Raw genomic sequence first — 23,083 nt, 5'->3', positions numbered from 1 at the left:
CCGTGGAAGGGAGAGATGTCCAGTGCGTGGCACACAGCTGGGAAACTAGCCTGGGGATAGCCCTAATTTAAAACTTTATCTCCCCAACAGGAGTCAAACTCCAAAATATGATATGATCTTGGGTTAGACCATCACTCTCCTTGAACCTCAGTTTCTTCATCTCTAAAATGAAGATTTGGATTAGAAGATCCCTAAGATCCCTACAGCCCTGAGACTCTATGGGTGACTTTTCACACGTGTATGACTTCAGGGCTATGCTATGAGCACTAAACCCATTCAGAGGAGTTCCTTACCTCTTCATAGACAGTTTTATTGAAGGAAGTGTTGTGGTTCGTCTTCTTGGATCCAGACTGGAAATTTAGAGGGTAAAGAGTGCTTAACTTCAAGTTAAGAAATGTCCCACTCCTGACTGATGTGAGAGGTCCCAAAGGAGACTCAAGGCTCAGAAAGACCCTGAAGTATCCCCAGCCAAAAGCAAATAGAATTTCCTACCCCGGGAGTAAACAATGGTGTTTACGGTTTCCAAAGAAGGCACAGTACATACTTGCCTATGATATGATATTTCTGAACCAAAAGAGTTTAGTATCCCACACCCACATACCCCTAAAATCCACACATACACACATTCCCAGCACACACACACACACACCCTTCAGACAAACCTAATACAAATACTGCCTCAAACTGTGTATCTTTTCAACACATAGCATACATACACACCTTAGTGTAAATAATTCTGGCACATACATAAGTACCAATCCTAGCACATACCCTGAACATGGTGAAACACTGGAGACAGTGCAGGAACTCAGAAGCACTTTCAGTAGTATACAGAGCCTTCATAACCTAATACAAAAGCATGTGATCATGGTGCCTGTGACCATCTATATGTCCATAAACTCTAGTGTATAATTTAAATATAAATACCTCTCATGGTAGAATCCAAGTTGATTTAATGACTTATTAGAAGGAGGGTGAGTGAAAAGTCTAAAAAATCTTCCCAAACCTCTCCCCCATTTGACACAAACACAGGATCCCTGACACACATGAACTCAACACTTCCACAGTTTGGCAGATTCTAAACTTCCCATACTACCATGGTAAAGTTTTGTCTTCATACAGTGACTCCAGCCTTGGAATTAACATTCTTCCCACCCCCCCAACCCCCAAGGTGGAAATATGACCATGGGCACTAGGACGTCCCACTTTGTGGTCCCAGGCACATGTAACAGCTGTGAGCTCAGCTTGGAGCAGGATTCAAGGAGACCATGATGGGTTGCCTCGGTCTGGAGACCTCCACCAGCAGGTGACTGGCCAGAACCTTTGTCTGATTCTCTGAAAGTCAACACTGTTTCTCTCTAGCTCCAGTCTACTCCTCCAGTTCCAGGTTATATGCCCCTGCCTTGGAAATGACTCCAGTATCTCCCACCATAGCCTCAGTTGGCCTAATGAGGGCTCTGTGGTCCTTCTGCACAAAGCACCTCCTTTCTGTCTTTGACGGTCCTCCGCCTCCCACAGAAACTCCTATAGAATCCACTCTTCTCCTAATCTCAGAGCTGTTCTTTTTCTCCAGACAGAACCAGAAAGGCATTTCTAGTTGACCCATTAACATTTAAACACAGTCATTTAACACAAGCTACTCAGATACACACAGTGGAAGACAACTCACTCAGAAGTACACACACACACACACACACACACACACACACACACACCCTCTGCAAACACATGCTTGCATAAGCACAGGCAAAATACATTTGTGCATAAAGAACACCCTGTGGAGGAGACTTACCTTCCAGGAAGACTGTACTAATGAATACAATGTATTTGTATTATCTTGTGATGTGGAAGCAGAAGACTAAAGAAAAGAGAAATAAAACCATTTCAGAAGCACAGATCCAACACAACCCTGGGGAGGCAGGCATCTATCGCTTCCATTCCTCCCCTTCAACCTTGCCCAGACAGCAGGTTTAAGAGTTAGTGAAAAGAATCCTGGACTAGTTGGGAGGTCAGACAACCTGAAAGCTAGTCCTGCTCTGTTATTAAAGATAGCTGCTATTTTCTGAGTGCTTACTCTGTATATGCATTCTCCTCTAACCCTTATAACACTCCTACAAAATAGGAATAATCATAATTTGCCCCATTCTACAGATGAGACTCCAAAAGGGTAAATAGCCCAAGTCAGAGAGTGTGCTCACAGTAGAAGCAGGATCTAAACCTCAGACTCTCCAAGGTTCTTTCCTCAACACCTCAGTGCCTCCCTTTGACATCATGCCTTCCCTCTCTGGACCTGAGCCAGGTGTCCTCAAAGGCAGGTAACCATCCTCTTTTTAAGATGCTCCAGAGGAGAAATCTCATTCTCACCATCATCTCAGTCTAAGAGGATTTCTTCCTTGCATTTATTTAAATTCCTCTTGTTGGAATTCAATGTGACTAAAGACAGAAAACTGCCAGATATCAATGGCCCTTACATCTCTCTTTGACTTTGACCCATTATCATCGAATCATGTTATCTTAAGGGGAGTAGGAGTAGGCCACACCCAGCTTGGGAATTCCAGAGCGGCTCTGAGGGGTCGGGCACCTTCCTTCCTCCTTTCCTCCCTCTCTTCCATTTCTCTCCTCTCTTCCTCTCCCCTCCATTGCCTTCCCTTCTCCTCTTCCCCTTCCCTTTCTCCTCTTCCCTCTTTTCTTGATCTTCCTCTGAAGCTTATCACCATTCCCCAGGAGTTTTCTTTGCCCTGCAGCCTAGCCACCAAGCTGAAGAGGTTGCTGCTTCAAGTCTTAATTCTTTAAAACATAAATAAGTAAAATAATGTCATTTTTATCAGAAATTATCATTACTGGCCACCAGGGGGCAGTGTCTCCTTTGCGAGAGATGCCTCAGCAGTCCGGGTTATCAATACAGTCATTTTAGTAGTCAATGTTACAGGCTCCTTCTCCAGTTTATGGGTGAATTTCTACAATCCCAGAATGTTAGAGATGAAGTAGCTAGAGGTGGAGTGAAGACTCTGAAACCATTTGGCTCAGCTTTGCCGCAACACAGCTATGTGGCCTTGAGCACGTTAGTTAACCTCTGAGTTTGTTTCCTCATCCACAAAATGAGGTTTTTAAAATTTATTTATTTTTGGCTGTGTTGGGTCTTTGTTGCTGCGCACGGGCTTTCTCTAGTTGTGGTGAGCAGGAGCTACTCTTCATTGTGGTGCACAGACTTCTCATTGCAGTGGCTTCTCTTGTTGTGGAGCATGGGTTCTAGGCGCACTGGCTTCAGTAGTTGTGGCACGCAGGCTCAGTAGTTGTGGCTCGTGGGCTCTAGAGCGCAGGCTCAGTAGTTGTGGCGCATGGGCTTAGTTGCTCCGCGGCATGTGGGATCTTCCTGGACCAGGGCTTGAACCCGTGTCCCCTGCATTGGCAGGCAGATTCGTAACCACTGCGCCACCAGGGAAGTCCCCGAAATGGGATTTTTATTAGACCTACTTCATGAGGTTGTTTTGTGACATTCAATAATAAAATAGACATGTTACGTGCTTAATAAATGCTATTGTTAAGTCATAATTAGATAAAAGAGAACACAGATGCATTCTCTCCTGAAAACAGGTATAATCAAGGGCAGGAATAAAAAGTACAAGGCCCCCAAGTATTGGAAGCAACAGGGAGGGAAAACAGAAGTTGAATCCCCTGACAAGTTTCCTCCTCCCACTGACTTTATCTGGACCACGCTTGCTATCAGGCATGGAAGAGAAAAGAATGCCTGCATCAGACTTTCCAGCTCTGTTCAGCTGTCGAGACATTTCAGAATCACACTCATCTTTACAAACAACTTAATGCAGCTGAGGTCAAGCTGTCTTCCGGACTCCAGGAGCGCCAAGGTCTTACTCTGCCATTCAAGGGTGTGAGTGTCTAGGGGGCATTAGCAAGCCCCATGGACAGGTACAGAATGGATTCGAGAAACCAGAGTGGTACCTGGGACTGGATCATGGAGTAGATGGTGTGCCCTTCTCCAGGGGAATTCTGCTCCTGCACAAGAGATAGTAAAAGGACATATGGTAACATGAGCAGACAGCTGTGTCTGTCTGAATTTGGATCGAGTGGGGGAGGAACAGCATAAGAAGAGGCGCTCCCAGGAACCTGGGTGGGAGGTGGTCTTTGAGCATCTCAGGATAGGGAGAGACAGTAGGAGCGACTCACTGTGCAGCAGTTAGTGTCAGAAGTGGGGAACCTCCCAAGTGTGAAAGAATTGCATCGAGTGACCCTGCCCAAAGGGTCTCCTGTCACTTGCTTTACTTTGGTAACTTAGAAACTTGCCTTTGCTGACTTTCTGACTAAATTTGCCACGTAACTGCTGATAATGGGCAGAGCTTTGGGTGGGGCTCTAATCTGAGCCTTACCTATAAAGGACACAAATTCAGGGACTCTAAATGTTCTAAAGCCCCCTCTCTAGATCCAGCTTTGGTGGCCAGCTTGCCTTTGGCCTCAAGCCAGCCCCTGAGCAGCTGTGGTGCTGGGTGGAGCCCTGGACCAAGGCCAAAGGCAGGGAGCACACGCCCTTCCTGCTTCTCTCTTCAGTCCTGTCCCACGGGAGACTGGGACTGTAGGCATTTCATGCTGCTCGACCCCGAACACAGACTGCCAGGCTAGGCTCTGGGGGAGAGCCCATGGAGACCATTAGAGTCCATTAGACAAGGAAGAAGCGGAACTCCCCAGAAGCAGGAAGATGCTAAGAGGAGCAGAAAAACATCAGCCGTGCTTGGAGGCTGGAGTCGCTGGCATCTGGCAAGAAACAGGAGTTTGTGCTTTTCTCTTCTGCCCAGACCTGAGTGAAGTGTCTCCAGAAAGGTCAAAGCTGGGACCCAAAGTGAGACCACGTGAAGCTTAAGATTTAGACCTTCAAGCAGAACCTTGGGGACAGAAGGGACAGGCCATGGAGAGACGTGGCCACAGAGGGAGGAAGCCCTGAGTCAGATGCAGAGTAACAGACCTGAATCCCCAAGAGGTCTCTCTTACTCTGAGTAGTTATTTTCCTTTGTCTTCTCCTCCGTTTACTTAATCTGAAGTCACCTTCATTTTGTTGGGGAAGAAAGGCTATTTTTACTGAGCATTTGGGCATCCGTGGCTGTAGGAAGATGCACTTGCTCTCAGGAATTTGTACCAGCATCCAATAATGATGGGGGAAACAAAGTCTCCTTTTGTTTTTCATGCCCCAATATTCCATGGGTGGGGCAAGGAAACAGGCGAGGGGAGCCACACTGATTCCTAATTCCCACTGAGCCCAGACCTTCGGGAAGCTGCTTCTCTGTTCTATGAGGCCTCACAGGGCCTCGCACCTGTGACAACGGAGAGTCCCACTGCTGTGACTTCCTGCCTCGCCTCCGCAGGTGAAACACCAGGAATGGGGGTGGGAAGAGGGCCCTTCCTCCCCACGCCCATCACCCTTCCCACCTGGCAGTTCAGCTGGGCACTGCCTTTCCCTGAGGCCTGTCACACATCCTGTCCTGCTCAGGGGCAGAGCAGCAGGAGGGCCCCTGCAGCCCCCTGCAGTTTCCTCCTCTTCAACACCCCTGGATGACAGGCAGAGTTGGCCACTACCTGCAGACACTGACCGGCCAGAGAGGTTCGCAGAGGAACTAACCTTTGTGCTAACCTGGATACTCTCTCTAGCGCCTCAGCCAGACTCGGGACTCTTCCTCCCAAAGCATTGTGAGCACAGACCACTGAGCCAGCTGTGAAACAGCTGTGCTTTGGCTGCTCAGGCTGGCCTCCTTCCCAGCCTGGGCAACGATCAAGGGACCCGCAAAAGTAAACTCGGACTTGCAGGGACCCGAGACTTTGTGGTCAGACACAAAAATACAAGAAGGTTGGACTCTTCATGGGGCTGAGCCTGGCTGGTAAGACAGGACAGAAATGAGGACACCAGGGGGCCATCCCTTCCCAACAGGTGCGATTCTGCGCCAAGATGCCCCTTCTGCCTCCTTCATTTTTTCTGCACCCCGCCCCCTTGTTTTCCTCTTTTCCTCCATGGCCAGAGCTAGGAGGCTGATGGAGAAAAGATAGATGGGGAGGACTGAGGACAATTGTCTGGTCCTCTTTGTCCCCCTGCTCTGAATGGTCATCCTCCCAAGAGCATCTCCCAGACTAGTTGAGAGAAACCGCAGCCCCTAGGGTGCCATACTTGATTTCTCCTGGTTTGCACGTTGTTGACATCTTCATAGATCGTCAGAAATTCCTCTGGTCTGGCCTCTGTGAGAGGAAAGCAAAGAAGCAAAGAAAAGAGCTGCAGAGACCTCCAGGGGGCGTCCTGTCCAGGCTTCTGCTACTGGCGGCCCTCCCTCCATCCCAGATGACCAAGACCTTGAGAAAAGTTCTAGAAAGGAGGCAGATTAGTGCTCTCCCTAGGATACCCGAAATGCACAGTGGCCGCAACCTGCCCTGACATACCTATTCCGTCAGGCCAGGCAGAGTGCAGGTAAATCTGCACATTGGGGATCAGACTGTAAACACCCAGCAGCCACTGCAGAAGGCGTGAACTGGGAGAGAGGGCCCAGCAGCCACTGCTTCCCCTCCCCCAAGCACACACACACATACCTCAATGCCCCCAAGGAAAAGCAGGTACTGTGCTCCCAGGTGCATGCCACTGGGGATGTCAAATCAGGCAACACACCTCCTAGGGACCCTCCACTTACGTGACTGCTTCCTCTTCCACCTCCGCACACAGAAGCAGGTGAGGGTGCCCAGGAACAACGCCGTTAGGAGAATCACGATGCTCACCAAAATGGACAGAAAGATGAAACCTGAGGGATATGGAAGGCACCAGGCCTGAGTGCTAAACCCTCTCTGTTCTCCCTTCCCACCTGTCTGCTGCAGGGACTGTCTCAAAACCCACACTCCTCTCTCAAATGGCTGGTCTCCACGGACCCTGTGAATTCACCATCAAAGTCACCTCTCTTCTCAATTGGGTGACCTCCCCTGAGTGATGCTAAGAGTATGGGTATTAGTATCTCAGAGGCCAGGCTCGATTCTAATTCTATAAGCTCTGTGCCCTTGGGCAACTTCCTTAATTAAACTCTCTGAGCCTCTGTTTTGTCACTTACAGAAAGGAGATAATGTTATCTACACATGGGGGTTAATTACGGGGTCTAATATATGTAAAACATCTGGCACAGCAAATGCTAATCCATTCACTCTTTTGTTTTTAACTCAACAAACATTTGTTGCACACCTACTATGTGCCAGGCAAGTCTTCCATTTCACCTTCTGCTATTCTTGCTTTCACTGCTCTTCTTCACTCAAACTTTAACATTTGTGTCACACGTGTAGCCTGTTATATAACCCAGCCAACATGGGGAGAAGGGAAATGAATTAAAGTTCCAGATGCCAGCTGACTAGGCTCTTTACAAACATCATCTCATTTAACCTTAACAGCAATCCTGTGAGGTACTTATTATTAACATCCCCATTTTACCCAAAAGAAAAATTGAGGATCAGAGAGGTAATGCATCAGCCTGAGTTCACAGAGCTAGTGAATGATGAAGCCATGGCTGGCATGAACCAAACTCCAATGTCCTTGTCACTCCACATTACTTCAGCTTGTTTTGTTTCTTTTTTGCCCATGAATGCTTAGTTTGTTGCCCCATTTGATTATAAGTTCCTTAAGTATGGGAACTGTGGGTTGTTTTTTCCTGTCATGCCCATGCTGATGGCACAGTAATTTTTTGTTTATCTAATCAATAGTGGTGTCAACTTAACTCGGGGTAACTCTTAGGATGAGCATAAGCAAAAAAAAACCAAGAACTCTTCTAGGTACCCCCAAGATCATCCTGATGACCCTATGACCCAGAGCACTGTGTACAGCATAGTTACCTCTTGGGGAACTATATGGTTTGGGGGAGTTGTCACTCAGGAGGAGAAAGTAGATCTCCATCAGTCTCTCAGAGAAAGAAAGTAACGATCAGCATCATGGCAGGGCTGTGACTCACCAAACAACTAAGCATTCCCTACATGAAGGAGAAATGCGCATCTCCCAGAAGGAGATTCTTTATTGGGATAAAATCCTTCCCAGACAAAGACAGCCCTGGCTTTATGGAAACTGTGTGCCTAGAGGCCATGACCTCCCTGGGGAAGGACTGCAAAGCCCTGGGGGAGGCAGCCAAGGGAACTCAGATCCAAGTCTCCTTTGCACATGAGCCTGGCTGTGGGGTCCCACACCTTCAGCCCCTGTTACAGCGCAAAGTGCTCCACTTACTCGGGTGGGCATTCAGACAGCCCTGTGTGAGTTGGAGGGTGTGGTTTGCCCAGCTGACAGGGTTGCTGACATTGCAGGTGTATGTGTGCAAACCAGTGACATCAATCTGCTCCTCCAGCTTGGTGAGGTTCCTGGGTGTCTGAATCAGCTCAGTCCCTTTATACCAAGCATAGCTCACATTACCACCTCTGGAGACTGAGCAGGACAGAGTCACTTGGCACATCCCCCTGTCCAGGACCTTCCACCTCTCCACCAGCTGGGGCTTCTCAACACGATCTGGAAGCAGAGATTCTGATCAGAAAGGTGCTGGAAATACAAGCCCTGCAGGAGTCAGAGGTGCAGCATGAGCTGTCCTGAGGACTCACCAAATACAGAAACCTGGAACTTATGTCTCCAAACCTTCCCAGTGTCTTCAGTGACCTCCAGGAGGTAGAGGCCACTGTCCTGCTGCTGAACTGCCATGATGAGAAGAGTTAAGTTTTCGCTTATAAAGCTGAGTCTATTGTTGAAATGATTTGGAGTCCGATTCAAACTCTTCCCTACATCGCTCTGGCTGGAAACATTCTTCCAAGAGTGTATCAAAAAACAGCTTGAATTTGAGTATGGCTGCATCTTCCATTTAACAGAGTATGTCCTTATCTGTATGCTGGGGGGCCGTAACCAGACAGACTCTCCCGAGATTCCAACCACATGATCAGCAGAACCTAGGGATTATAGGAAAGAGAACCCGGGCTGGAGGTGGAAAGAAGAGATTCAAGCCTGAGCATTGTGTGTTGTTGGATGTGACCTCCCTTAAACCAAGAGGATGGAAATGCATATGAGGAGCCCAAAGTCTAAGAGAACCTGAAAGTGTATCTCCCTTATCTGCCTCCCCTCCCTCCATGCTCTGTGCCCGAGTCTGAAGGGCCCACAAACCAGTAATAATAGCTAAAATCTCCTGAGTTCTTATTATGGGACAGACAGGTTTTAAACACTACATATTTTTACTATTTCATTTTACAATGACCCTAAAAGGTCTTATCCCCATTTTACAGGTTAGGAAACTGAGTTAGAAAGAACTTAAAAGTAATTGGCCCAAGTTACACAGGGAGAAAGATGAGCTTAAAATCCAGTCAATTTGGCTTTAGAGAACGAATTCTTAACCACAATGTTATAAATATCATATATGATGTCACTCCTTCCCTGCAGTGCTGAGGCAACCAACAGTGGCCATCAGTGACTGCTGGAAATTCTTAATGGCCAGACCTAATAAGACTAACCCTCCAAGTTGAACTAATGGCTCCCTCCTCCGTCCTCCGTCCTCATAGAACTAGATTCATAACCCTTTCTTGTAGCACTTTGCTCATAGGATTGTGGTCTTTATTCATTAGTGTTTGCCAATTTTTTAGTTACTAGAAAGTATCCACAGGATCGCTCCATAGAAAACAAATAGAGAAAAATAAAACTATATTGCCAAGGCATATCCTAGCACATGCCTCTCTAAGGACCAAGATGGGGGTTAATGACCGTGACAGTGTGACATAGAGCTGCTTGTCATTGCCTACCCTAGAGTACCCCAGTGCAATCAATGAAAACAAGTGGAAATCCCTGTGGCCATTTTTGGCAGGGAAGCTATGTGCCATGGCCCAGTGGATGCTGGAGATAAAAAGGTCTATCTGGGCGGGTTGAAAAGGGTCAGGGAGAATTTGGAGGAGAGAATAGAAGAAGGAGATAGTTATACAAACAGATCTGTTAAAATGGAGGACATTGAGAAGAGAGCGATGGAGAGAGATCTTTAGATGTCCACATGCATTATAAATACCCTCACTCCTAACCATACCTTCATGTCAGCATTTTCTCAAGAGACTAAGTAAATAAAGGACTCGTAATTACTATCTGGTTAATATAATATGTTCCTCTGGTTTGACACTCCTAAGAGTAAAACACATGAGGTTCCTATTCATATTCCCATGATTTGAACTGGCTGTGCTCATTACCAAGCCAAAAGCAGAGACTGTGATATACATCTCTGTGACTTTGTCTCTTGAGGTCCTAGCACTGCCTAAAGATGTTGAGAACAAAGGTGAACAGAAAAATAATTACTAAACCTACAAAAACGACATGAACTGTCATCACCAATTATTCAGTCTTTACTGAGTCCCCACTGTAATGAGGACCCTGAAAAGGCAGGGCCTCTTCATGTATAAGATATGGTTCCTGACTCCAGAGAATTTGTGATCTGGAAATAGAACATGCTTTCATCCCACAGCATACACTTAAAGGTTGAGATACATAATCATCTAAAGTATTCTAATTCTGATAATGGAAGACCAGATTAAGACATGCTAACCAATGTTCCCACTGAGAATAACTAGAAAAAACGGGCAAAGTATAAAAGCATGTCGTTAATGGCATCAGAGAGCTAATAAAGCAGTATAAAGGTATAGGGCCAAGATCTGGAAGAAGGAAACTCAGAGAGGTGGAACCAGAATTTTTGACTGTTGCTCCTTGGAGACATCTTCTGAGTCCATAAAAAGCAGCTGAAATGCTGAGAAGCTAAGCAGAGTTTACAATAAGCTTAAGGAACTAAGAGAACATGGAGTTCAGGAACCTCTTGATAGGAAGTGGGTATACCTAAAATCCAGCAGATTTGGGGTTGGTACCATAAAGGTCTACACACTAAGAGTAAGGGTGAACAAGAAATAGGCCAGGAACTTCCCTGGTGGCACAGTGGTTAAGAATCTGCCTGCCAATGCAGGGGACACGGGTTCAAGCCCTCGTCCTGGAAGATCCCACATGCTGCAGAGCAACTAAGCCTATGCGCCACAACTACTGAGCCTGCATGCCACAACTACTAAAGCCTGCTCACCCTAGAGCCCTTGCTCTGCAACAAGAGAAGCCATCGCGATGAGAAGCCCACACACCGCAACGAAGAGTAGCCCCCGCTCGCCACAACTAGAGAAAGCCCACGTGCAGCAACAAAGACCCAACACAGCCAAAAATAAATAAATTAATTAATTTATTTATAAAAAAAAAAGAATCTGCCTGCCAATGCAGGGGACACCGGTTTGATACCTGGTCGATGAAGATCCCACATGTCATGGAGCAACTAAGCCTATGTGCCATAACTACTGAACCTGCACTCTAGAGCCTGCAAGCCACAACTAGTGAGCCTGCGCTCTACAACTACTGAAGCCCATGCATCTAGAGCCTATGTTCCACAACCAGAGAGGCCACCGCAATGAGAAGCCCATGCATCCCAATGAAGAGTAGCCCGCAGCTCGCCTTAATTAGAGAAAGCCCAGGTACAGCAACAAAGACCCAACACAGCCAAAAAGTTAATAAGAAAGAAAAGAAATAGGCCAGCTCTCACAGAGATTGAAGCCCAGTTTTGAATAATTTCAACCCTGAATTGGATTAACATTATCTAACATCTCTAGTATTTCTAATCTAACTACTAGAGGCAAATATAAATTATTCCTGGAGGAAAATAACAAAAACCAGCGCATTAAACTATTTCTAAAATTTTTCATACAACAATGTCCAAAATGAAATAAAAAAATAAACAAGCATAAGAAGAGGAAACATGTCCAAAAACCAAAAGAAAAAATAGAAATAAATCCAAGGGACATCTAGATAATAGTGTTATCAGCCATAAACTTTAAAGTAATTTTGTTTAACATGTTCAAGGAAATAAAATATGTTTGAGAATTACAGCAGAGAACTAGTGTAATAGAAAGCAAAATGGCCATGCTCCCTGAAATGTGACTTTGCAGCTCCTTCCATCATCGACAGATAGAGTTCACTTTCCCATCTCTTGTAACTGGGCTGGCTTTCTGAACAGAATGCAGTAAAAATGTTGTTGTGCCAGTTCTAAGCCTAGATCTGAAGAGGCCTTGCACATGCCTCTTGGAATGTGCCTCTATGTGTTCTCTTGGCATGTTGTCTAGCTGACATATAAACAAGACTCAGATAGCCTCCTGGAGGATGAGAGATCACATGCAGCAAGTTGAGGCCTTCTGAGATCAGCCGTCCCCAGTCAATCTGGCAGCTGACCATATATGCATAATGGTGCAAGCCGAAATGAAAATAATGACCCAGCTGAGCCCAGCCCAAATTGCCAACTAGCAGAATCATTGACTAAATAAGTGGTTGTTGTTTTAAACTACTAAGTTTAGAGGTGCTTCATTTTACAGCAATAGTTACCTGAAAAAATGAATTTTTTGAGAACCAAATGAAAATTGTGGGAATAAAATATAAAATAACTGAAAAATGAACTCAACTGAGAACTTTTCTGACCACAAAAATCTGAAACTAGAAATCAACCACAGGAAGAAAAACAGGAAAAGAACATATGGAGACTAAACAACATGCTCTTAAAAAACCAATAGGTCAAAAATGAAATCAAAGAAGAAATCAGAAAATACCTGTAGACAAACAAAAATGAAAGCACAACCTTACAAAATCTATGAGATGCAGCAAAAGCAGTTCTAAGAGAGTTCATAACAATACAGGCCTGCCTCAAAAAACAAGAAAAATCTTAAACAAACAACCTAAACTACCACCTAAAAGAATTATAGAAGAACAAACAAAACCCAAAGTCAACATAAGGAAGAAAATAATGAAGATCAGCGAGGAAATAAATAAAATAGAGACCAAAAAAACAATAGAAAAGATCAATAAGTCCAAGAACTAATTTTTTGAAAAGGTAAACAAAATCAACAAACCTCTAGCCAGGATCACCAAGAAGAAAAGAGAGAGGACCCAAATAAACAAAATAAGAAAAGAAAGAGGTAAATTTTAACCACGGATACCACAAAAATACAAAAAAATTATGAGAATACTAATAGTTATATGCAAACAAATTGGACAACCTGGAAGAAATGAACAAGTTTGTAGAAACATACAGCCTGCCAAAACTGAGTCAAGAAGAAACAGATCATTTAAACAGACTGATCACTAGAAGTGAAATACAATCTGTAATTTAAAAACAAAACAAAGCAAAACTCTCTGCAAACAAAAATACAGGACTGAACAGCTTCACTGAGGAATTCTGCCAAACATACCAAGAAGAACTTATACCTATCCTTCTCAAACTATTCCAAAAAATTTAAGAAGAGGGAACACTTCCAAATTCATTCTATGAAGCCATCATCATCCTGACACCAAAACCAGACAAAGACACCACAAAAAAAGAAAATTACAGGGGAATATCTTTAATGAACATAGATGCAAAAATCCTTAACAAAATATTAACAAACTGAGTCCAACATTACATAAAAGGGATCATACACCATGGTCAAGCTGATTTCATTACAGGGTCACAAGGATGGTTCAACATACATAAATCAATCAATGTGATACACCACATTCAAAAGAGAAAGACAAAACCACATGATTATCTCAACAGACACAGGAAAAGCATTTGACAAAATTCAACATCCATTCATGATTTTAAGAAAAGCTCTTACGAAAGTGGGTATAGAGGGAACATATCTCAACATAATTAAAGCCATTTATGACAAACCCACAACCAATATAATACTCAATGGTGAAAAGCTGAAATCCTTCCTGTTAAAATTTGGAACAGGACAAGGATGTCCACTCTCACCACTTCTATTCAACATAGTATTGGAAATCCTAGCCACAGCAATCAGACAAAAAAAAGAAATAAAAGTTATCCAAATTGGAAGGGACGAGGTAAAATTGTCATTATATGCAGATGACATAATATTATATATAGAAAGCCCTAAAGACTCCACACAAAAACAACTAGAACTGATAGATAAATTCAGCAAGGTAGCAGGATACAGGATTAACATACAGAAATCAGTTACAATTCTTTACACTAATAATGAAATATCAAAAAGGGAATGTAACAAAACCATACCTTTTAAAATCACACCAAAAAATAAATAAAATACTTAGGATTAAACCTGACCAAGGAGGTGAAAGACTTATATGCTGAGAACTATAATACATTAATAAAGGAAATTAAAGATGATTCAAAGAAATGGAAAGATATCCCATACTCTTGGATTGGAGGAATTAATATTGTTAAAATGGCAATACTACTCAAAACAATCTACAGATTTAATGCAATCCATACCAAAATAACCATGACATTTTTCACAGTACTGGAACAAATAATCCTAAATTTTATATGGAATCATAAAAGACCCAGAATTGTCAAAGCAATACAAAGGAAAGAGAACAAAGCAGGAGGCATAACCCTCCCACTCTTCAGATAATACTACAAAGCTACAATAGTCAAAACAGTGTGGTATTGGCACAAAAACAGACATACGGATCAATGGAACAGAATAGAGAGCCCAGAAATAAACCCACACACCTACAGTCAATTAATCATCAACAAAGGAAGCAAGAATATAAAATGGGAAAAAGATAATCTCTTCAGCAAGTGGTGCTGGGAAAGTTGGACAACTACATGTAAATCAATAAAGTTAGAGCACTCCCTCACACCATGCACATTGGAGTAGTCTCCACCCAGATGGGGAGTAGTGGTTTGGGGAAGGAAAGTCAGGCTCTGCCTTTTACCTGAGCCTCCTCTGCCACATGGATTGACTCTTTCTTTAACAAATGATTTCTCTGTAGCAGGCAATGATGTTTGATAGCATTTTAACCACAGTAGAACTTCTTTCAAAATTGGAGTCAATCCTTTCAAGCCCTGCTGCTGCTTCATCAACTAAGTTTATGTAATATTCTGAATCTTTTGTTGTCATTTTAACAATTGATTAACTTCACCATCTTATATGGGTGCAGTTTGTGGCACCCCAAAATAATTGCAATAGTGACATCAAAGATCACTGATCACAGATCATCATAACAAATATAATAATAATGAAAAAGTTTGAAATATTGAGAGAATTACCAAAATGTGACAAAGAGACACGAAGTGAGCAAATGCTGTTGGAAAAATGGAGCTAATAGACTTGTGTGACACAGTGTTGACACAAACCTTCAATTTGTAGAAAACTCAGTATCTGCAAAGTTCAATAAAGTGAGGCTCAGTAAAATGAGGTATGCCTGTCTATAAAGAATTCCTAAAAATCAGTAAGAAATAAACTGACAACCAAAAAAAAAAAAAAGGTAGAAGACTGGCACAGGCACTTGACAAATAAATGATACCCAATTAACAAACAAGCAGCAAAAAGGTCCCCAACATTGCTGGATATCAGAAAACAATGAGACTCTACTATATCCCCACCAAAATGGCTAACATTTAAAAGACCGAAAATTCCAAGTGTTGACAGGGATGAGGCACAACTGAGACTCTGATTCATTGGTAATGGAAGTGTAAATTGGTGCAGCCACTTTGGAAAACTGACAATATCTTTTAAAACTAAAGTTACATATGCCCTATGACCCAAGAGAATTTGTACATACTCAAGAAAACATATACAAGAACGTTCATAATGGCTTTATTCATAATAATTCAAAATGCAAAACAACCCAAATATCAGTCATCATTAGATGAATAAATAAATCATGTTATATTCATATAATGGAATGTTACACAACAATGAAAAAGAATAAACTGGGACTTCCCTGATGGCGCAGTGGTTAAGAATCCACCTGCCAATTCAGGGGACATGGGTTTGATCCGTGGTCTGGGAAGATCCCACATGCTGTGGAGTAACTAAGCCCATGTGCCACAACTATGGAGTCTGTGCTCTAGAGCCCACGAGCCACAACTACTGAGCCCACATGCCACAACTACTGAAGCCTGCATGCCTAGAGTTGGTGCTCCGCAACAAGAGAAGCCACCGCAATGAGAAGCCCGTGCACCGCAATGAAGAGCAGACCCCGCTCGCCCAACTAGAGAAAGCCCGCATGCAGCAATGAAGACCCAATGCAGCCAAAAATAAATTAATTAAATTTTTTAAAAAAGAAGAATAAACTACTTCTACAAGCAAAAATGTGGATGGATCTTATCGACGTGGTTATTAATAAAGGAGCCAGACACCAAAAAGTATATAGTGAATGATTCTACTTATATGAAATTCAAAATCCGAAAAAACACAAATCTATGGTAAGAGGTTAGAATATTGGTTAACTCTGAGGAGATTATCAAGTTGGAGGGGACACAAAGAAGAATATTGGGGTGCTAGAAATGTTTTACATCTTGAGATGGGTGGTGGTTACATGTACATACATATATAAAGGTTCATCAAGCTATTCACTTAAACTTTTTTTACATTACTGTAAGTTATATCTTGATAAAAATACAAAATGTAAAAAAGGAGTAATTACTACCTCTCAGAGAGCTCTTCTGATCATTAAACTAAGTAAAATGTACTTTGATAAGAGCAAAGTAAGATGTTGCCACTGTGGAAACATTACCACAGCAAGAGTGGAAAAACAGGAGATTTCTGCACTCACCTTTTGGAGAAATATTAGAAAAGTCTTCCTGATACTTACTCAAATGACAACCAGAAATCAGTGGATCAGAAATTCTCACAGGTAAAATAGACTAGGAAATAGGTTGGGCAAATTTACAGATTGACAAAGATGTCCTAAACCTAGGTTCCAGGTACATCTATAAGAATCAGTGAGCCCCTTTGAGGCAATGAGAAGACTACTCACTCCTATATTCAACAATTATTTATTGAATACTCTCTGTGTGTCAGGTATTGCTCTAGGGAGGATATCTTAATCTCAACACTTGACATTTGGGGTCTGTTAATTCCCTGTTGCAGAGGAAAGGGGAGATGTCCTGTGCATTGTAAAGATGTGTAACATCATCCCTGGCCTCTACCCGCTAGATGCCAGCACCCCTGCCCCATTCATGACAAACAAAATAGTTTTTAGACATTTCCAAATGTCCCCTGGGGGGTAAAATTGTCCCCACTTGAGAACCACTGCTCAAGGGCATTGGACTAGAGGGGTGAGCAAGAGAGACACGGTCCCTGCTCTCATGAAGCTTACACTCCAGTTGGGGTACGCACCATAAATAAGTGAAAAATGAAACAAGATCCTTTCAGAGAAGCGTTAAGTGCCATGAAGGTAGTTTTAAAAGGTGATATAACAGACTGACTGGTAGATTCATGGCCAGAGAAGACCTCTCTGAGGAGGTGACATCTGAGCTAAGAAATGAAAGATATGAAGGATCCAGCCAGGCGAAGAGCTACAGAAAAAACATTCTGGGTAGGGGGAACTGCAACTTCACAGCTCCTCTGGGGACAGGGAATCAAGCAGACGGTGCAGCCCTTAGGCAGGATATTAGAGATAGAAGAACTAAGCCAGATGGTCTTAGTGGTTGGCAGCATTTGCAAAGAAATACATACATATCATGTCTTAATTTCCTAGAAACAGGACATCACCTTCGCACACTATAGAAATGGGAGATGATAAAACAACCAAATTACATTCAAGAGATTAACCCAGGCGAGTAGAGTTGGGGAGAGTTGCAAATAGATTGGTACACAGAAAGATAGAAATGCCCCCCATACTTAACAAGCAAGTGCTAAAGGAAGATATGGAACTCCCAAGACTGGTTAACTGGCAATAGCAGTGTCAGTCATATGAAGGGTCAAGGGTAAGGCCCAACAGAGAGGGAGTCACACCAGTGGATGCATATTTCATTGGCCAGGCACTGGGCGAAGTAATGGGTATCTAAAGCTCCACCCCACCTAAGGCAGCAAAAGGGCTGAGACTACAGATGGATCTTGAGTATTCCACAGGAGCCAACTCCAAGACCAACAAGAAACGCCAAGTTTAAGGGCTCCAGGATGGGTGCCAGAAATGCTTGCCACAAAACCAGAATCTATAGGGCTGGGCAGGATTTTAAATAAGGAATGAAAGCCAAATCATAAGAAGAGAAGAGGACCAAAACAGAAGCAGATAAGTGTAATATGGGAACAGCAAACAGCCAAGGTTATTGGTGCATGCATGGGTGCATCTTACTGGCCCAAAGGCAGGGAAGAAGTTCAGCCAATACCTCAAATAAAGCTTTCCAGGTTGCTCAGAGCTGGCATCTGTTATGATTGCTGTTGCTCATATCATATCTATAATATCATTTGTAATATCACTCCTATTTTGGAGAATGGGATTATTAAGGGCACTGGGCAAAGACGTAAAGGAAAAGTTACAATCTCTGTTTTACTGTGCTTACAGTCTAGAGGAAGATAGACCTAAAACAGCCAACTAAGACTTGATGTGAAATGTGCTATGGGGGTATGCCCAAGGCGTGACACAAGCATAAGGAAAGCACGCTTTACTCTTCCCTGGGGCATTAGGAGTGGCTTCCCAGAGGAGGTGACCTAGGTGCTGCCTGGGGCACCCAGGCCTGCCAGGTGGATTGAGAAAGGAGTATGGAAGAGGGCATCACAGACAGAACAGCAGCACTGTTACAGACACCCATACTTCTGGCTTATGGGTCTGCTAAGGATGGTAATAAAGCTCTCTCCAGCAGGTCTGGAGAGTGGGGTGACAGAACATGAGTTTAATTTTTAGGGGGTTGTGATGGTTTTATTTTATTTTTACCTTTTATAAAATTGAGACGTAGCACAAATATTAAAGGGTGCCTAAAATATAAATGCATAGTATAATGAATAATTATAAAGTAAACTCCTGAATAACCACCATCAGATCAAAACATAGAGCCTTCATTCTGGTTCTCCTTCATCATGACAAAACTGAATATAGGACTTCCCTGGTGGCACAGTGGTTAAAAATCCGCCTGCCAATGCAGGGGACACACGTTCAAGCCCTGGTCCAGAAGATCTCACATGCCGCGGAGCAACTAAGCCCGTGCGCCACAACTACTGAGCCTGCGCTCTAGAGCCTGTGAGCCACAACTACTGAGCCTGCATGCTGCAACTACTGAAGCCCACGTGCCTAGAGCCCATGCTCTGCAACAAGAGAAGCCACCACAATGAGGAGCCCACGCACCGCAATGAAGAGTGGCCACCACTCACCGCAACTAGAGAAAGCCCGCGCGCAGCAACGAAGACCCAACACAGCCATTAATTAATTAATTAATTAATTAAATTGTTAAAAACTGAATATAGAGTATACAGGGAATGATTAAGTTATTAACTAAACTATTAAATTATTAAGGAATCAAATGTGTGATCTACCCTCCTGATGCTATACTGCCATTGTAGTCATTTTTTAATTATACTATTCTATTTTCATGTAACTTGTATTAGTTTATACACTTAAGAAGGGTTTGTCTCCAACTAAAAGGGAGGTAGGAAATAAGCTACCACAGGAAGAACACCAGGTGTTATTTTGATTTGTTGGTTTGGCTTTTGTGAGATAATGGAAATATATATATTATTCTCTCCCCCGAGTTCCTGGCACAGAGGAATTAAATTAAATTAATTAAATTAAATTAAATTAAATCCTTATAATTTCCCAGTGATAAAAGCATCTCTTGCTTTAGTATTTAGTCTTTGACCCCATCCCTGACATGGGGCTCCTAAAACCTTTGTAAATTCCTAAGTAATAAGAGCACCAGGAGCATCTTTTATTCTATTAAGATGACTCTGGATGAACTCCTGGGTGGGAGGGGCTGATCACAAAAAAGGCCAAGCCATGATTAAAAGCTTGGAATTTTCAGTCCCATTCCCCATCCTTTGGAGGAGGGATGGAGGCTGGAAATGGAGTTAATAGTTAATAACTGATCACATCTACATGAGGAAGCCCCTATAAAATCCCAATAGCACGAGTTTAGGGGAGCTACCAGTTTGGTGAACCCCAACTCCAAGGGAACAGAAGCTCCCTTCCAGACCTTGCCCTATTTATCTCTTCATCTGGCTGTTCATCTGTATCCTTTATCATATCCTTTAATAAACTGGTAAATGTAAGTAAGTGTTTCCCACTGTTCCATGAGCCATTCCAACAAATTAATTGAATCAGAAGAGGGGATCACTGGAACCTCTGATCTACAACCTGGGCTTGAGACTGGTGTCTGAAATGGCAGAAGGAGGTAATCTTGTGGGAACGAGCCCTTAATCTGTGAAATCTAACACTGTCTCCTGGCAGATGGTGTCAGAACTGAGTCAAATTGTAAGACACCCAGCTGGTGTCACAGAGAGTTGCTTGGTATGGGGAAAGAACCGCACACACATTTGGAGACCAGAGGTATCAGAAGTGAAGTGTTCTGTATGAGTAGTAAAAGAGACACATGGGAAAGAAAGACACAGTAGGGAAAAACCGGATGGTATTCCAACATAGATTTTTAAATGGGAGGATAATGAACTAAGAGTGGAGAGCCAACAGAAAAGGAGCAGTTGAAGAAAGATCAGAGATATCATGGACTGGGCAGGTCCTGGATGACCTACCAGATGAAGCCGTGATGTCCAGAGTACACGGGGAAGGACAGACCAAGGAAAGGAGGAGAGCTCCCTAACGCAGAGCAGAGGTGACTGTGGTCATTTATGGGCGCAGATGAGGCGGGTTGATGTTGAGGGATTGTTGGTGAGGTCAGCAGAATCCCTAATTGGGGCCTCCATTTACTTGGAGAAGGAGAGTGTAGGCTGATAAAAGCTATGATGATGGAACAGGATCTTGAAGAGATGGTGAAGGTTTGGAATCACCCCTTTGGAGAAAGGGGAAAGCTGTGGATCAGAAACAAGGATTCCCAGGGCACTGAGGACCCAGCTGAAATTGAAGGCTCTCAATCTGTAGTTGCTCTTTGTTGCTGAATTTTCTTCTGCAGCCCTCAACAGCCCAGTGTGGGGAAAAGGAAGATATTCAGGGTGAGGCAGGGCTAGACAGGGATGGCGGTGGGGTGAGGTTGGAGTGGGAGGATACAGCAGAAAGATGAGTGGGCAAGGTACTATGTACTGGGTATTGTGACTGATGCAGAAAGACCTCTGTCCCTGTCCCCGAGGGGCACATATGCCAAATGGAGAGACAAGAAATGGCAGTATGATAAGATAACTTCAACACAAGTTCTCACATGCTTAGTGAGAGGTGGAGGAGGCCCCGACAAGTGGTGGATTGTTCAGAGCGGAGAGGCCACAGCAGATTCCGGTGGTCAGAGCAGGCCCCAGGGCTGCTGCTACCTCTGTTGTTACCACTCAGCAGCTTTGGGGCCTCTCTTCCGGTGGTTAGGAAAGAATGGGGTGAAACAACTCTGCAGAGGGAGGGCAGAGGTCAAGTGATTAACTCCACCACCTACTCAAGAAGAAGAGGGAAGCCAGCACAGAGGACGGTCAAGGAGACGATATGACCCAGCAGTGAGTCCCGCTCAGCCCCAGAGTTGGGTGCAAGAGCTGCAGCCTCCAAAGTCCCGCAGTGTCCACTGTCAGCTTAGCTCCCTCTCACCTTGACCCGCTGGTCGGAGGAAGGGTGAGATGGGAAGAAGGTTGAGGCCTGAGAGACTGGGAGAGGGGACAGGGGAGAGAAAAGAGAACTTTCAGAAAAGTATAACTTCCCCTAGCCAACAAAGGATGTTGAGGTTTTCTCAGCTCAAGGTTATGCCACCAGGCTTGGAGTGAAGGCAACAGAAGGGGTTCCTGATGGGGTCTGGGTGGATAAAGCTCAGTGAGGTCCCAAAAGTGCTGGGGCAGGGCCGGCCCTAGTCAAGGCAAAATTATAAAGTAGATAAAATCCCCTCCAGGTCCACAACCCAATTCATCGCCTCTCTTCTTCTTCACCTAGCCCCACCCTGGGGGGCTTCCTCCTGACCATACTGACTCCACCTCTCAGACAATGCAACCCCTTACCTCTGTCAACTTACCTAGCCTATGTCTCACTCTTTGTATCAGTTAACTGAATCATCCCATTTATAATACTGTCTTTTTCCAAGATAACAAGTGCATTTGCTTCTCATGTCTCCTCATTCAAACCTGTTTTCCCTACTTCTGTTTAGGCTGTTCCCTCTGCTTAGCTTGTCCTTCTACCTTACCTCTATCTCCTGAACTCTTATTTATCCTTCAAGGCCACTTCCCCAGTGTCCCTACCTAGAAGGAATCTCCATCTTCTTTGCACCCTTTGTGCTCTAAATGTATCTTGCCTGTCAGAGACACATAGCATTTAGCATTTTCTGTCTTCCCTTAGAGTTGATATTGTACAGGCCTATTTTCCTCTAACTGTCTGAAAGATTCTTAAGGATGGTACCAATGTGTGTTTCATCTTTGTTTCCTCCACAAAATCTTGCATAGTTCTTGGAACATAGTAAGGGTTTAATGAAGTGTTCAGTTGATTAATTAATCCATTAAATTCAGCTCCCAGAAATGACTCTCGTGTAGGAATTTCGTGCAGTATACCAGGGAAGCCACACAGACATGGTTCTCTTGGCTTTGACTTTCACCTTTCAGGCTCCACACCCCTGCACTTTCATTTCCCATTTGCAGGTCCTCAGAACACAAAGCTGGTGGCCCTGAAACAACTTGGAACTCTCACGCACTGCTTGGTTCAACCACTTTGGAAAACAGTTTGGCAGCAACTGCTAGAGGTATATCTACATACCCAGTGATTCTACCCCCAGAGATACGCCCAACAGACGTGCATGCACTAAAAGTCTCATAGAGGACTTCCCTGGTGGTCCAGTGGTTTAAATTCTGTGCTTCCACTGCAGGGGCCGTGGGCTCCATCCCTGGGCAAGGAACTAAGATCCCGCATGCCAAGCAGCTTGGCCAAAGGGCTCTTAGCAGCGTGACTATAATAGGGAAAAAAACCCTTGAAACAACCCAAAGGTTCATCAATGGTAGAATAGATTAATAAACTATTATATAGTCATACAATGAAATACAGCCATGAAAACGACCAGCTGCAAGTGATAGCAGAGATAAATCTCATCAGATGTTGAGCAAAAGAAGCCAAATACAGGAGTATATACTTTATGATTCCATTTATATACAGGCAAAACTAACCAATGATGTTAGAAGTCAG

The 23,083-nt window shown here is 43.8% G+C and overlaps 1 protein-coding gene and 1 long non-coding RNA gene across 2 annotated transcripts in view; one reads left to right on the top strand and one right to left on the bottom strand.

Moving 5' to 3' along the window:
* LOC309639868 overlaps positions 1–23,083 on the top strand; it is a 423,467-nt gene that overhangs the window by 356,562 nt on the left and 43,822 nt on the right. The window lies entirely within an intron of this gene.
* The window catches only part of CD244 (CD244 molecule), a 31,940-nt gene that overhangs the window by 3,144 nt on the left and 5,713 nt on the right, over positions 1–23,083 (bottom strand). The window contains exons 2-8 of the mRNA XM_082466833.1: positions 8,602–8,940; positions 8,237–8,512; positions 6,678–6,785; positions 6,167–6,234; positions 3,961–4,014; positions 1,793–1,858; positions 294–350 (exon numbers count right to left, since the gene is read on the bottom strand). Of these exons, the coding sequence (XP_082322959.1) occupies positions 294–350; positions 1,793–1,858; positions 3,961–4,014; positions 6,167–6,234; positions 6,678–6,785; positions 8,237–8,512; positions 8,602–8,940 (968 nt within the window). The remainder of the gene's footprint in view (positions 1–293; positions 351–1,792; positions 1,859–3,960; positions 4,015–6,166; positions 6,235–6,677; positions 6,786–8,236; positions 8,513–8,601; positions 8,941–23,083) is intronic.

This window comes from Balaenoptera physalus (assembly GCF_965194825.1).
Source record: "Balaenoptera physalus genome assembly, chromosome: 1".
Lineage (NCBI taxonomy): Eukaryota > Metazoa > Chordata > Mammalia > Artiodactyla > Balaenopteridae > Balaenoptera > Balaenoptera physalus.
Note: the sequence above shows the minus strand (reverse complement) of the source record. Positions and strands in the feature narration are given on the sequence as shown.